The sequence below is a fragment of the Perognathus longimembris genome, chromosome 23, assembly GCF_023159225.1.
Source record: "Perognathus longimembris pacificus isolate PPM17 chromosome 23, ASM2315922v1, whole genome shotgun sequence".
Classification (NCBI taxonomy): domain Eukaryota; kingdom Metazoa; phylum Chordata; class Mammalia; order Rodentia; family Heteromyidae; genus Perognathus; species Perognathus longimembris.
The window spans coordinates 1,773,328-1,788,183 of NC_063183.1; the positions used below are offsets into that span (position 1 = coordinate 1,773,328).

General features: G+C 41.6%; 1 protein-coding gene across 1 annotated transcript; it reads left to right on the forward strand.

The window, feature by feature from the left end:
* Window positions 1-2,408: 2,408 nt before the first annotated feature.
* On the forward strand, window positions 2,409-14,346 carry Anks4b (ankyrin repeat and sterile alpha motif domain containing 4B). Its single transcript, XM_048331899.1, has 2 exons — window positions 2,409-2,607; window positions 13,041-14,346. Exons 1-2 carry the CDS (start codon window positions 2,444-2,446, stop codon window positions 14,125-14,127), a joined length of 1,251 nt encoding a protein of 416 aa, XP_048187856.1. The 5' UTR covers window positions 2,409-2,443; the 3' UTR covers window positions 14,128-14,346.
* Window positions 14,347-14,856: the final 510 nt, after the last annotated feature.

Genomic DNA, 14,856 nt, shown 5'->3' on the forward strand with positions numbered 1-14,856 from the left:
TGCTTTTAATCTTTCTATAATTTTATATTTTGATGTGTCTATTATATGTAGAACATGACTGAGATAGTCCATTTAATTTTATGTTCATTACAAATAAATTTTGGACATTATTGTGGTATTATATTGTGTCCTTTACATTAGCTTTTTATACTTTCTCTCCTTTTCTTAAGTGGAAGGTCAAGTTATTAATCAGAATCTATTTTCCCTTTCTAATGCAGACATTAAAAACTACAAATTGGGGGCAAAACAAAAAAGAACCTAAAAAGCTAGCTGCCAGTGGCTCATGCTCATAATGCTCGCTACTCAGGATGTTGGGAATTTCATCACAGTGGTTTGAAGCCAGCCTAAGCAGAAAAATCTGTGAGACTCTGTCTTCAATTAACCACCAAAATGCTGGAAGTGGAGATGTGGCTCAAGTAGTAGAGAGCTAGTCTTGAGCTAAAAAGCTTGAGGACAGCATCAAGGCCCTGAGTTCAAGCACCATGACTGGTACCAAAACAACAACAAAAACCTTACACATTTCCCCCAAATACTTTGTTCTATAAATTTATCTAGCTAGCTAGCTAGTTAGCTACTATTTTCTCTTTCATTCTATCACAAATATTTGATAAAAGACATGTATCCAGAATATGCAAAAATGGTTATAATTCATTAATTAGAGAAAAATCCAGTAAGATAACAGGGAAAGGATTTGAGTAGAAGACATAGGAATAGCTACAAAAATAACACTTGAAAAGCATCCATTAGAGAAATGCAAATTAAAGCCTAGTAATCCCTCATACACTCCCTGGGATGACCACAAACAAAAAGACAGACAATCATAATAGCTGGCAAGGATGTGGAAACACTGAAATCTCCATGGGTTGTACAATGGTACAACTATTTGGGGAAATAACTTGGCAATTTATATATACATTTTTATTTTTAAATATGGAGCACAGCGTCATTAGCATTGCGACTGTATATATGTCTTGGATATAGTGTTACTTTTTGTGTATGTGTCAGTACTGGGGCTTGAATGCAGGGCCTGAATGCTCTCCCTTAACTTTTTGCTCAAGCCTGGGACTCTACCACTTGAGCCACAACTCCACTTCTGGCTTTTGGCTGATTAATTGGAGATAAGTCTCATGGATTTAACTGTCTGAATTGGCTTTGAACCTCAATCCTCAGATCTCAGTCTCCTAAATAACTAGTATTACAAGCATCAGTAACTAGTGCCCAGCTTCTTCTAGCTACTTTGCAATTAGCAATTAGTTATTATCACCCACAGCAATACTACTGTGCTGTAGAACTTTAGAAGAGCAACTTAGAAATTGCTTAACTTGGAATATAAGCTTAGCATACACACCAGCAATTCCCACCTTAATATAGCCCTAAGAGATGTGGAAATACACATTTCCAGTCTTGTATATAAATGGTTATAGCAACACAGTTTAACAAAAACATGGGACCAACCCAAATGCTTGTCAATCATTGAATGGGTGAATAAAGCATATTTTCTATTTAGGTCGACTGAAATATTATTCAGTAATAAATGAACTTCAAAAGTTACACCTTGATTAAAAAAAAGCACAGAAGACTGTACATTATATGTTTCTGCATATATACAAAATGCTTATAAAAGGCAAATATACACAGATCAATAGTTTTCTAGAGTTGAGAGGGGAATAGAGACTTACTACAAATGAACACAAGGAATACTTGTCCTGTGATAGAAACGCTGTGAAAGTACATTTGGATCATGTAAATTTAAACCACTAAGTTGTATACTTGTAAATTTCAAGATACAAATCCTACCTCCTCAGTGAACTGAATGAGCTGTGGATATTTTAGAATTATTTCTACATTCTGTGCTTAGATATATTACATTCAGAAACTGCAAATAGATGGATGCCAGAGGCTCAGGCCTCTGGAGGCTGAGATCTGAGGATCGTGGTTCCAAGCCAGCCCCTGAGACTCTTATCACCAATTAACTACCAAAAATCTGGAAGTGCAGCTTTGGCTCAAGTGGTAGAGTGCCAGCCTTGAGTGAAAAAGCTAAGGGACAGCAACTAGGCCTTGAGTTCAAACCCCAGTACACTCTGTCTCTCTGTGTCTCTGTCTCTGCCTCTCTTTCTCTTTCTCTCTCTGTCTCTCTGTGTTCTCTCTCTCTCTCTCACCCCCCCCCCACAGTTGCAAACAGACATGGCAAAAATTATGTCTCAAACCACAGATAAAATTAGCAGGCTTTGGGATTTAGTGTCATGGCCATTTCAGAAAAGAAAGGTCCAAGTTGAGGGCTATGAGCCTTTCTGGCTCAGCTCCAAGAAGAAAGAGTGTGTGAGCTTTGCCCTGGGGTGACACTGCTGGTCACTGATTAACCAGCTCTACAGGAAGGCTGTGCTATCCACCTTCTGCTCTGCCTGGAGAGAGGTATCTGGCCAAGTTTGGGCAAGCAGACAACATGTCCACACGTTACCACCAAGCTGCTAGTGATGGCTACCTCGAGCTTCTCAAAGAGGCAACCAAGCGCGATCTGAACCTCTGTGATGAAGATGGCATGACACCCACACTTCTGGCTGCCTACCATGGGAACATGGAAGCTCTGGAAGTGATCTGCAGCCGGGGGTGAGTTCACCTGCCGGGCCCACTGGAGGCAGGTGGGGGAGAATGGCAGGCAGCAGCCAGGAGCAGGGAAGTCCGGACAAACACTGTCGGCTTCCTAGACTGCTTAGATGGGGGAGGGGGGGGTTAGAAGAAAGAAGGCGATGTGAAGTTTTCTTTGGCACTGAGACCTGGCACAATGAGGATGCTGTATCTGTTAACCGTATGCAGGAGAGAGACCCTGAAACTCTAAAACAGGTCTTCTCAAAGGGAAGGGGAGAGATTTTAATTCTATGTCTTTAAAAAAAATATTTTCCATAAAATTTACATCATGGGCTGGGAATATGGCCTAGTGGCAAGAGTGCTTGCCTCATATACATGAAGCCCTGGGTTCGATTCCCCAGCACCATATATATAGAAAATGGCCAGAAGTAGTGCTGTGGCTCAAGTGGTAGAGTGCTAGCCTTGAGCAAAAAGAAGCCAGAGACAGCGCTCAGGCCCTGAGTCCAAAGCTCAGGACTGGCAAAAAAAAAAAAAAAAAAAAAAAAAAAATTATATCATGGACTCTTTAAAAAAAGAGATCACCATTCTACTAAGTTTTCAGTTGTCAACTTTGGTTGGGACAAATGATGTTTTTTTCTTTTTTTAATCTATGCTAATAAAGTCTTACAGTGTTGTGAGTACCCCATCCAAACACTAGCCCAGGGTTTTTGTTTGTTTTGTATCTGTACTGGGACTTGAACTCAGGACCTCACTCTCTTGCTTGGCTTTTTCATTCAAGAATGGTGCTCTGCCACTTGAGCTACAGCTTCACTTCTAACTTTGTGCTGAGTAACTGAAGATAAGAGTCTCATGGATTTATCTTCCCAGCCTGGCTTTGAACTCAGATCCTCAGATAGCTAGGATTACTTGTGTGAGCCACTGGTGCCCAGCAAACACAAGATTCTTCGATGGATTGCTGGCTTTATAAACTATGAAAGAGACCTGTCTTAACTTATTACACTCCGATCAGCACACACACACACACACACACACACACACACACACACACTCCAAAATTTTAATATGGCTATTGGGTAGCTCTTTTTCTTCTGCTTGCTATGCCTGTTGTCAGAGGAGTTAGGCAGTGTTGACAACTCTTGACTCAAGAAGGGTAGGGTAAAGGGTGGGAGGCCTGTAATCTTAGCTACTCTGGAGGCTGCGATCTGAGGATCACAATTCAAAATCAGCCCAGGCAGGAATATCTATTAGACTGTTATCTCCATCTAACCACCAAGATGCCAGAAGTGGAGCTGTGACTCAATTGGTAGAGTTCTAGCCTTGATCAAAAAAGCTAAGACAGTCCTATAGAAGTACTTCCATCGATGTAAGAAGTCTATCAATTGGCTCTTGATAACGTCTCACAACAGAGACATTCAATTTTCTTAAGAAAAATTCTGAAAAGAAATGTGTAGCAAATGTGTACACATATTTATGCTTTTATTCATTAATAATTTTACTTCTGACATTATACATATTCATCGATGGAAGTACTTCTATAGGACTGACCTACAACCTTTTCAAAACCTATTTACAATAAACCTCTGCACAAACAACTTCCTTGCTTGTGAAGGAAGACGATTCCATCTTCCCAAGGAGAATAAGGAAATAAGAAAATCATTTCTTTCTTGAAATGTAACCAATGCCTAACGTATGAAACTGTAACCTCTCTGTATATCAGTTTTATAATAAAAACTTTAAAAAAAAAAAAAAAAGCTAAGACACAGCACCCAGGATCTGAATTTAAGCTCCAGTACTGGCATATGTGTGTGGGGTGTGCGCGCGTGTGCACACACACACACACACACACACACACACAGAGGGATAAAGGAAGGGAAAAGGAAAACATGTAAATAAAGGAGCCAAGTAAATTCAATTCAGTAATACTTAGTGGCTGTTCAGTTTCAGCCTTCCCTAACACCCTAGCCTGCAGAGACACTGAACAATTGGAGAGTAGAATGTTTGTAGTAACCAATCATTTGAGAGAGGAAAATCGAATGAGTCATCTAGAATGTGTGTTGTAAACAGGGAGGGAGATGGCACAAAATGGCACAGGAATCTACCCTGATAGGTGAGGAGTGGCTTTTCTCAGTGGAAAGAGTGTGAGGTGGGACTAGAAACATGAGACGAACCTGTTGCCTGTAATGCAGAGTGCTGTGTATTCTGCAGAACTGGAGTGTGGCTGCCCATGGCTGAGGGGACAGGACAAAACAGAGAGAAAACAGGATAAGAAGAGTGGGAATTCTCTGTGAGGGAGGAGAACTTTATCATAGGGCCAGGAGAGCCATGGCTGGTGTTCATGCAGAAGAGTCATCAGGCAGGTTCATAGTTATAAATATCGTCCTGGTAGTAGCACAAAGGCAGACAGGGCTCTGGGGACTCTTTTAATAGTCAAGATAAGCCAGGCACTGGTGGCTCATGCCTGTCATCCCAGCTACTCTGGAGGCTGAGATCTGAGGATCAGGTTTAATGCCAGCCCAGGCAGGAAAGTCTGTGAGACTCTTCTTTTTTTCCTTTTCTTTCTTTTTCTTTTCGCGTGCACACGTGTGTGTGTGTGTGTGTGTGTGTGTGTGTGTGTGTGTGTGTGGTACATGGGTTTGAATTCAGCCTTTCCTTTGCTAGGCAGGCGCACAACCTTCTGAGCTACACCTTTGACCCCCTCCCCCCTTTTTTTGCCATTCCTGGGGCTTGAACTCAGGGCCTGAGCACTGTCCCTGGCTTCTTTTTGCTCAAGGCTAGCACTCTACCACTTGAACCACAGCGCCACTTCTGACTTTTTCTGTGTATGTGGTGCTGAGGAATCAAACCCAGGGCTTCATGCATGCTAGGCAAGCACTCTACCACTAAGCCACATTCCCAACCCAGCTGGTGAAATTTGTACATAAAACATTCAAATCTAAAAATAGGACTGGATGAAAGGAGGTGCAAATAAAAGAGTATTTTTATGTTTTTGGATTGAAATGTAGCCTTTTTGCCATCTAATCATTTATTTTGGGTTAGCTTTTATTTTTTCCATCGTAAAGGTGATAGAGTCATAAGTGTAGAGTCTTAAGGTGTAGAGTCATAAGTCAGATAAAGAGTACATTTCTTTTAATAATGTCTTTTAATAATGTCTTCTTTTAATAATGTCACCCCTTCCCTTGCTCTCCTCTCAGCTTTTCCCCCTTATCCTCACCCACAAGTTGTGTAGCTCATTTTCAACACAGTGTCCAGTGAGCACCATTACTGTATTTGTTCATGCATTGTCCCTCCATTTCTCCATTTCTTTACCCTCACAAAGACAGATAAACTAACAAGACAAGAGGAAAACAGCTATTTAAAAAAACCCTCGTTTCCATTTCTTGGAGTTCATTTCGATAAATACTACTTTATATGATTAGATGTTTGCCCTCTTTATAACCTGAAATGCTTTCTTAGAATAATTGTTCTGTTGCTGTTTAATTACGCAAGTAGTGCAAAAAATGTGAAAAATAAAACTATATATGTGTTCACAAACACAAAGAAAATGTCCTATTGGGCCATGCTGTTCACATTTATATGTTCTCCCTATACAAATATAGGTGTGTATATATACATGTCACATGTATATACCCTGTCAGTATATTGTCATAATTTTTTGTGCTGTGTACTGGGTCTTGAACTCAAGAGCTGGCCACTGTTCCTTAGAATGCTAGCCAGCATTTTACCACTTGAACCAGAGCTCCACTTCCAGATTTTTGGTGATTAATTTATGGTAAGATGCTCACAGACCTTCCTGCCCTGGCATGGCTATGAACCTTGATCCTCAGATCTTGGCTTCCTAAGTATCTAGGATTACAGGCATGACCTGAAAGCACTTGGATACTTGCTATAATTTAATTTTAGGTACATTTCAGCATTCTTACTAACAAAGTTATTTCTTAGGTCGTCATCTCATACATAGTTCTTGCCCTTAGCTAGAAAGTACTGTGATGATTATCCTTGTACAGAAATAGTCGCTCATAGTTGCTTGAGAATAAATTCTCCAAAGGGAAATTTCTGGGTCCATCCGCTGGTGCAGTGTCAGGAGAGCCCTCCAACCTTGACACCAAGATGGCCCTTGCGCTGCATGCTCTGGTGGGAGAAGTGTGGTGGGAGGGACACAAGGGACACACAGGGAGGCCATTTCTCTCCATCAAGTCCTTTATAAGGGCACCTACTTCCATTCCTAGGGCAGAACCCTCCTGACGCACCACTTAATAATACCACCTGGGAGGTTATGTTTCTACATGAATCCTGGAGAGGACCCAGATATTCAGACATAGCAGTGTGTGTGCAACATCCAGTGACTTTGGGGGAAGTATTGATGAACTGTCCTTCAGAAAGTTAGTGTTCATTTTTTGCCAATATGATAACGGTCCAAAAGTATCTATTAGTATGACTTTAATATTCTTTGGTTATTGGTGAGTTTGAAAATTATTTTTTGTGTTTAGTGAATCCTGTATTTCCACTTTTGTGAAATGGGAATTGATAACAATGTCCTACTTTTTCACTGGGGTCTTCAGTATTTCTCACTTTCTAAAGTGTGTGTGTGTGTGTGTGTGTGTGTGTGTGTGTGTGTGTGTGACACAGTTCTGAGACTTGAACTCAGGTCCTTGGTGCTGTCCTTGAGCTGTTTTTGCTTGAGGCTAGAACTCTACTACTTGAACCACAGCTCCCTTTTTTGGTAGTTAATTGGAAATTTTTTTAAATCTCATAGGCTTTCTCCTACCTCAATACTCAGATCTTAGCCTCCTGAATAGCTAGGATTACAGGTATGAGCCTACTAAAAATGCTTTTTTAAAGTTAATATCAACTCTTGGTCATATATAAGAACCTTTATAATTTATAATTCATTTAAAGAGACACCCATGCAAACTGTATGGAAACCTTTCTGAGCATCAAACAATGTATCACAGATCATTTGAGCTTAAAAACGGGAAAATATGCATATTAAATAGCCATTCGAACTTTTAATAGTAAAGTATTAACTATTTTAACAGTTAATAAACTATTAACTATTAATATAAGCATATTGTGTCATTACAAGCTATTAAATGTCAGATCTATTTTAGTGACTACCTAGTATTCTATTTTATGGTTGCATTATTTATTTAAAATTGATAAGAATTGTGTATTGCCAGGTATTAGGGTCCACCCCTGTGATCTTAGCCCTCCAGAGGCTAAGGGAACAGGATCAGGGGTTCAAATGTTTTCTAGATTCTACCACAAGACTCTGTCTCATAAAACTGTACACATTCAGTGGATGGTTTGAAACATGTGTATGTTATAAAACAACTAACTGTAGGTTATATATGTCATTTTACCTACTCGCATGTATAATACATTATTATTAGCTATAGTCACTATATACACAATGGATCACTTGAACTTGATCTTCCTAACTGAAATGTTTTGTCCCATAACCAATATCTCTCCTGTCCCCTCCCCCTCTGGTTCTACTGTTTCCCGACACATTCTGCTTTTCAGATTCCACGTGCATGAGATCGTGCAGTACTGATCTTTCTCTCCCTGGCTTGTTTTCCTTTATATGATATGACATGATATTCTTATTTTTTTAGGGCAAATAGTATTCCATTTATATACCACATTTTTTTCATGTATTCAGTGACAGATGAAAATAGATTTCAGGATTTATTCATTCAATTGATGATTCATGACATTCATCTTTCTTTATGGGGATTTACCTCATTAAAAATCTTTTTTAGGCCAGATGCTAGTGACTCATGCCTGTAATTCTAGCTACTCGGGAGGCTGAGATATGGGGATCATGGTTCAAAGCCAGCCCAGGCAGGAAATCTCTGACTCTCATTGCCACTAACCACCAAAAAATCGAAAGTAGAAATGTGGCTCAAATGATAGAGTATAAGCCTTAAGCACAAGAGCTCAGGGACAACACTTAGGCCCTGAGTTCAAGTTCCAGGAAGGGCACAAAACAAAACAAATTTTTTTTCTCTTATAGTCTTCTTAGCTACTATAAGTAAAGGTATGGTAAATGTCCTTGGTACCCAAGGGTCTGATATTACTTTCAGATAAATTTCTAAAGGTAGAAAAGTTGATTCCAAGGATTGCCATATTTTAGAGCTTTATGACATGCATTGTGCTGGGAAATTTGAACCACTTTCTTTTCCCCAGCCTCATTCATTTCTCACAGTCCTACTAAAACCAAATATTTATATTTTAAACTAATTACCATTTGAAGAGGAAAATGGAAATCTATTGTTTTAATTTACATATCTTTGATTATTATGAGCCCAAATAATTTCTTTCTTATGTAGAAAAACATTTTTCAAAAGTATTGTTTTCCAAGAACAGCTTTACAGAAAAATCAAATCAACTTCAAAAAGAGCAATTAGAACAGAAAAGATGCTTAATGTAATTTAAACCTATTTAGTGGTAACCATGAACCAGCTTTAAAAATTACTGCTCAGATGTACTTATTGACTTAAATCAAGGATAATGATGGATTTTTAAAAAATCTTTATTTTCTTTCTTCTTTTGTTCCAGTACTAGGGTTCGAACTCAAGGGCTTGCTTGGTTTTTTCACGTAAACCTGGCACTCTACCTCTTGAATAACGCCTCCACTTCCTTTTTTTTTTTTTTTGCTAGTTAATTGGAGATGAGTCTCTTGGATCTGTCTACCCAGGCTGACTTCAAACTGTGATCCTCTGATCTCAGAGTCCTGATGAGCTAGAATTACAGTCATAGGCCACCAACACTCAGCTGAACATCTCCCATTATTTTCTTGAGAAAAGCAAATGGTGGGGGAAATAATTCTAGACCGAATTTATCCCAAGGAAAGCATAGGCTCTCAGAGGCTGTTGGTGCTGGATTCGGCTGTGAAGGGCTGGGCTGTGAACTCCTAGCTGGCTAGGGGGTGACTCCACCAGGAAATGTGAAAGAAGACAAGCACTGACAAGCCTTGTTAGTATGACTGTTTCCTACTACTTTCGTTTAAATTTTACATCAATTTGAAAAGTTGTCTTTGAATAGAATTTGTGCAAGTGGAAATTTCTTCGATGCACTGGAAAAACTACTGAATCATCTTATAGACAGCTTCGTGCGTAAATCTGGCATCTAGCATTTGAGTCTGTTTTCTAAAGAAGATGTTTTTAAGGCCAGGCACATTGATCTGTGCAGTGAGTCCAGCAACTTGGGAGGAAGGGATCTAAAGGATGGCATTTGAGGGCCATTCAAGGAAAGGGTTAGCAAGATTGCACATCAACAAATAAGACAGCATTGTTAACACACACCTGTAATCCCCATTACTGGAGGTGTAGAGCTACCAGAAAGAAAATGAGACCCTACCTGAAAAATAACCTGAACTGGGGTTCGAGGCATGGCTTAGTTGGTAGAGGTCTAGCCAATGAACAAAAGCATCGTGTACTGAGTTTAAATGTAGAAAAGGGTAGAAGTATAGAATTGTGGCTACACACACACACACACACACACACACACACACACACACACTACAGTCATCTCAGACTTTCCTCATGTTCTTCCCATTTTCTTTATTTATGTATTTAAGCATTTAATTTATTTTATGCTGCTACTGAGGCCTGGACTCAAGGTCTGGAATCTGTCCCTTAGCATTATGTTCAAGGCTGATGTTCTACCACTTGAGCCACAGCTCCACTTCTGAATTTTTGTTGATTTATTAAAGATAAGAATCTCCTGGATTTTCCTGAGTTCACTGGCTTTGAAGCAGGATCCTCCAATTTCAGCCACATTGCCCGGCCTCTTCCTCCCCTTTTAAGTGTCATTTATGGTCCTTTACATGGAACAATTCCACTAGTTAATGCCCTTCAGCATACTGATATTACCCAGACTTTATAATACCCTGTCACTTTTCCTACAATGTATTCTCCCACTACTTTCTTGGTTAGCTTACCCAGTTCAAGGATAATTTCAAGCCAATGTAATCAGTATTTTTTGTTTATGTCTATAGTAATATCTTGTTTTTTTTTTTTTTTTTTTTTTGGCCAGTCCTGGGCCTTGGACTCAGGGCCTGAGCACTGTCCCTGGCTTCTTCCTGCTCAAGGCTAGCACTCAGCCACTTGAGCCACAGCGCCACTTCTGGCCGTTTTCTGTATATGTGGTGCTGGGGAATCGAACCTAGGGCCTCGTGTATCCGAGGCAGGCATTCTTGCCACTAGGCTATATCCCCAGCCCCTATAGTAATATCTTGGATACTTGAGTCCTTCTTTGAAACCACGTGGGTGTCTGTGGGTGAGGAACTCTGCCTCTCTGAGATGATGTGACTGCCATGGTTTGGGGGGTGGGGGGACTCCTTTGCTTCAAAATAGTTCACTTGGGCTGACCAAACACAGCCTTTTAAAAAGAGGCTGCCCAAGAAAACTGTTTATTTTATTTTATTTTATTTTTGTCACTCATGAGCCTTGAACTCTGGGCCTGAGCGCTGTCCCAGAGCTCTTTTTTGCTCAAGGCTAGCACTCTATCCCTTTGAGTCATGAGTCCATTTCTGGCTTTCTGGTGGTTAATTGGAGATAAGAGTCTCAGAGGATTTTCCTGCCTAGGCTGGCTTTGAACCTCGATCCTCAGATCTCGGCCTCCCAAATAGCCAGAATTACAGGTGTGAGCCACAGGCACCTGGCTTATTTATCTATTATTGTCCTTCACTGGTTGTACAAAGTGTCTTTAATTCGACATGTCAAATTATAAGTACAGTGTATCTTGATCGATGTCATCCCTTTCATCATTCTCCTCCATGTGTCCCATCGTGAGCCTATGGATCATTTGTTAAATTATAAATTCAGATTCACTGAGTCTATTCAGGGGCCCCCAGTCCTGACAATCTAAATTTCTGCTAGTGGTGATGGTGATCTGAATGCAAAACTCTGTGTGTGTGTGTGTGTGTGTGTGTGTGTGTGTGTGTGTGTGTGAATACTAAATTGTGAACTCTGGGCCTACACACTGTCCCTGAGCTTTTTCACACAAGGCCGGTACTCTACCACTTGACCCATAGCTCCACTTCTAGCTTTTTAGTGATTAATTGGAGATAAGAGTCTCACAGACTTTTCCTGTCTGAACTGACTTCACACCTTGATCCTCAAACCTTAGCCTCCTGAGTAGCTAGGATTGTAGGCATGAGCTACCAGTGCATAATAATTTGTATTAGGGGGCTGGGAATGTGGCTTAGTGGTAGAGTGCTTGCTTAGTATGTATGAAGCCCTGGGTTTGATTCCTTAGCACCACATATACAGAAAAGGCCGAAAGTGGTGCTGTGGCTCAAGTGGTAGAGTGCTAGCCTTGAACACAGTGCTCAGACCCTGAGTTCAAGCTCCAGGACTGGCAAAAAAAAGAATTATATTAGTATGCTACTGTTCATCTCTTCTAAATTGTGTATACTGCATTGCTAACTTATGGGTTGCATGGCTAACTCAGAATGTGTCATGGTGGATAGTAATTGGCACATGGTATAAAGCAGAGCTTTGGTCATCTTGGGTGTGTCAATTGTTAAACATTTACCAGTATTCCACTGGGTAATCCTATCACTAGCTTTAGGGGCAGAGTCTAACTGATCCAAGTAAAACATAGTAATATATTTCCCTTCTCTTAGGCATGTGGACCAATTCTGCCCAATAAGGTACAAAAGTTGCTTGGTCATGGAATTTTTCAGAAAGTTATGGGGTTTTTTCCCCATACAAAGAAATCATGGGATAAGATGTTTGTTGTCATTTGGTGACATATCAAGACTTACAGCAGCTACTATATGTCAACATCAACAAAATATGCCTTCATTAAAATGTATCATCATTTTTTCTTCTTCTTCTTCTTCTTCTTCTTCTTCTTCTTCTTCTTCTTCTTCTTCTTCTTCTTCTTCTTTTCTTCTTCCTCCTCCTCCTCTCCTCTTCCTCCTCCTTCCTCCTTCTTCTTCTTCTCCTTCTTCCTCTTCCTCTTCCCTCTTCTCTCTTCCTCTTCTTCCTCCCCCTCCCCTTCCTCCTCCTTCTCCTCTTCTCCTTCTTTCTTCTCCTTCCTCACTCCTCCTCCTCCTCCTCCTCCTCCTCCTCCTCCTCCTCCTCCTCCTCCTCCTCCTCCTCCCCTCCTCCTCCTCCACCTCCTCCTCCTTCTTCTTCAGTATGTGCAATCCTGGGGCTTGAACTCAGGGCTTGAGCACTGACCCTGAGCTTTCATTTTGCTCACTTGAGCCACAGCTCCATTTCTGGCTTTTTGGTAGTTTATTGGAAATAGGAGTCTCATGGACTTTCCCACCTGGACTGGCTTCAAATCATGATCCTCAGAAATCAGCCTCCTGAGTAGCTAGGATTGCAGGCATGAGCCACCAGTGCCCAGCTTTTCCTTTATTATTCATGATCTATCTTTTGGGAACATCATATTCAGAGAAAATAATTACCCTACATCCTTATTTTCTCTTTTAGGGGTGATGCTGACAGATGTGACATCTGGGGAAACACTCCTTTACATTACGCAGCATCCAATGGCCACGCGCACTGTGTCTCCTTCCTGATCAACTTTGGAGCCAACATCTTTGCCCTGGATAATGACTTGCAGTCTCCACTGGAGGCCGCAGCGAGCAGGGAGCAGAGCGAATGTGTTGCTCTGCTGGATAAAGCTGCCACTGCCCAGAACATCATGAACCCCAAGAGAGTTGCCAGGCTGAAGGAGCAGGCCCAGAAGAATGTCAGGAGGCAGATCAGAGAGTGTGAGAGACTCCAGGAGAAACACCAGCATAAGATGACCCGCAGCCACAGCAAGGAGGACGCCGTGACCTCTCCCACAGGCCCGGTCTCCAGGCCAGTCACTTCCCATGCTTCTGCGACAGGGGCGTTCGGATCCCTGTCTAAGGGCATCAAAGACACTTTCAAGTTAAAATTCAAGAAGAGCAAAGACACCGCAGAGCAGGTGGGCAGGGGAGACCGAGGAGGGCAGAGGAATGTGATGGAAGTGTTCCAAGAGGAGGAGGAAGACCCTGTCGCTGGCGACTTCAGAGAGAAACTCCAGTTCTCAACAGAAGACGATGGCAAAGCTCAACACGAGTCCATCCTGAACCGTCCAGGCCTGGGCAACATTGTGTTTAAAAGAAACAGCGGCTTGAGCCCTGAAGACATCGACGACAGCAAGAGAGAGCTAGGTTTTAAAATGTCCAGCGAATTGTTCCAAAGACATGGAGCAGTGGAGGCTGAGGAAGCTGAGGGCGATGATGATGAGGGAGAGGAAAATGGCCTGGAGGATGACTTGCCATGGGGTGAGGACGAAGTGGAGTGGGAAGAAGATGTGGCGGACGCCACTCCCTTGGAAGTATTCTTACAGTCTCAGCACTTGGAAGACTTCCTTCCCATTTTCTTGAGAGAACAGATTGATCTAGAAGCTCTGCTGCTCTGCTCCGATGAGGACCTTCAGAACATACAAATGCAGCTGGGGCCCAGAAAGAAAGTTCTTCAGGCGATCAACAGGAGGAAGCAAATACTACAACAGCCTGCACATCTGACTGATACCAGCCTCTGATGGGGGGCTGGGGGTCAGTGGGGTGAGCCTGCAGCATGCGGGTGAATACTGTGGCTTACCAGAAACACTCCAGGTGATGTCCCCTTTCAGAACACCAGGAAGACTGAAGTAGACGTCCCTCCCCCACCTCTACTCCTTCAAGAAAATGACCCAGGCCTGATGCTGGTGGCTCATGCCTATTACCCTAGCAACTCAAGAGGCTGAGATCTGAAGACCGAGGTTCAAAGGCAGCCAGGCAAGAAAGTCTGTGAGACTCTTATCTCCAAGTAACCACTAACATGTGGGAAGTGAAGCTATGGTTCAAGGGATGGAGCACCAGCCTTTAGTGAAAAAAATTAAGGGACAGTGACCAGACCCTGAGTTCAAACCCCAATACTGGCACCAAAAGAGAGACTCTTGAGAGAAAAAGAAAGAGACCGACAGACAGACTAAGAGATCAAGATGTAGAATAGATGTTGTGGACTGAATTTTGTCCCTTTACTCTAAAGTTATTTCCAGAGATAGGGACTTTATAAAGGTGACTAAGATCAAATGGAGTTTTAATTCCATATAACCTGTCCTTATAAGATACACCAAGGTTGTGCTTCCACACAGAGAAAATGTCATGGGAAACCCAGCAAGCAGCAAGCTGTCTGCCAGCCAAGAAAGAAGGCGTTAGGAAAAACCCAACTTGCCAACATCTCAATTTTGGATATTCAGCTCCAGAGTTGTAAAAAATAAATAAATTTC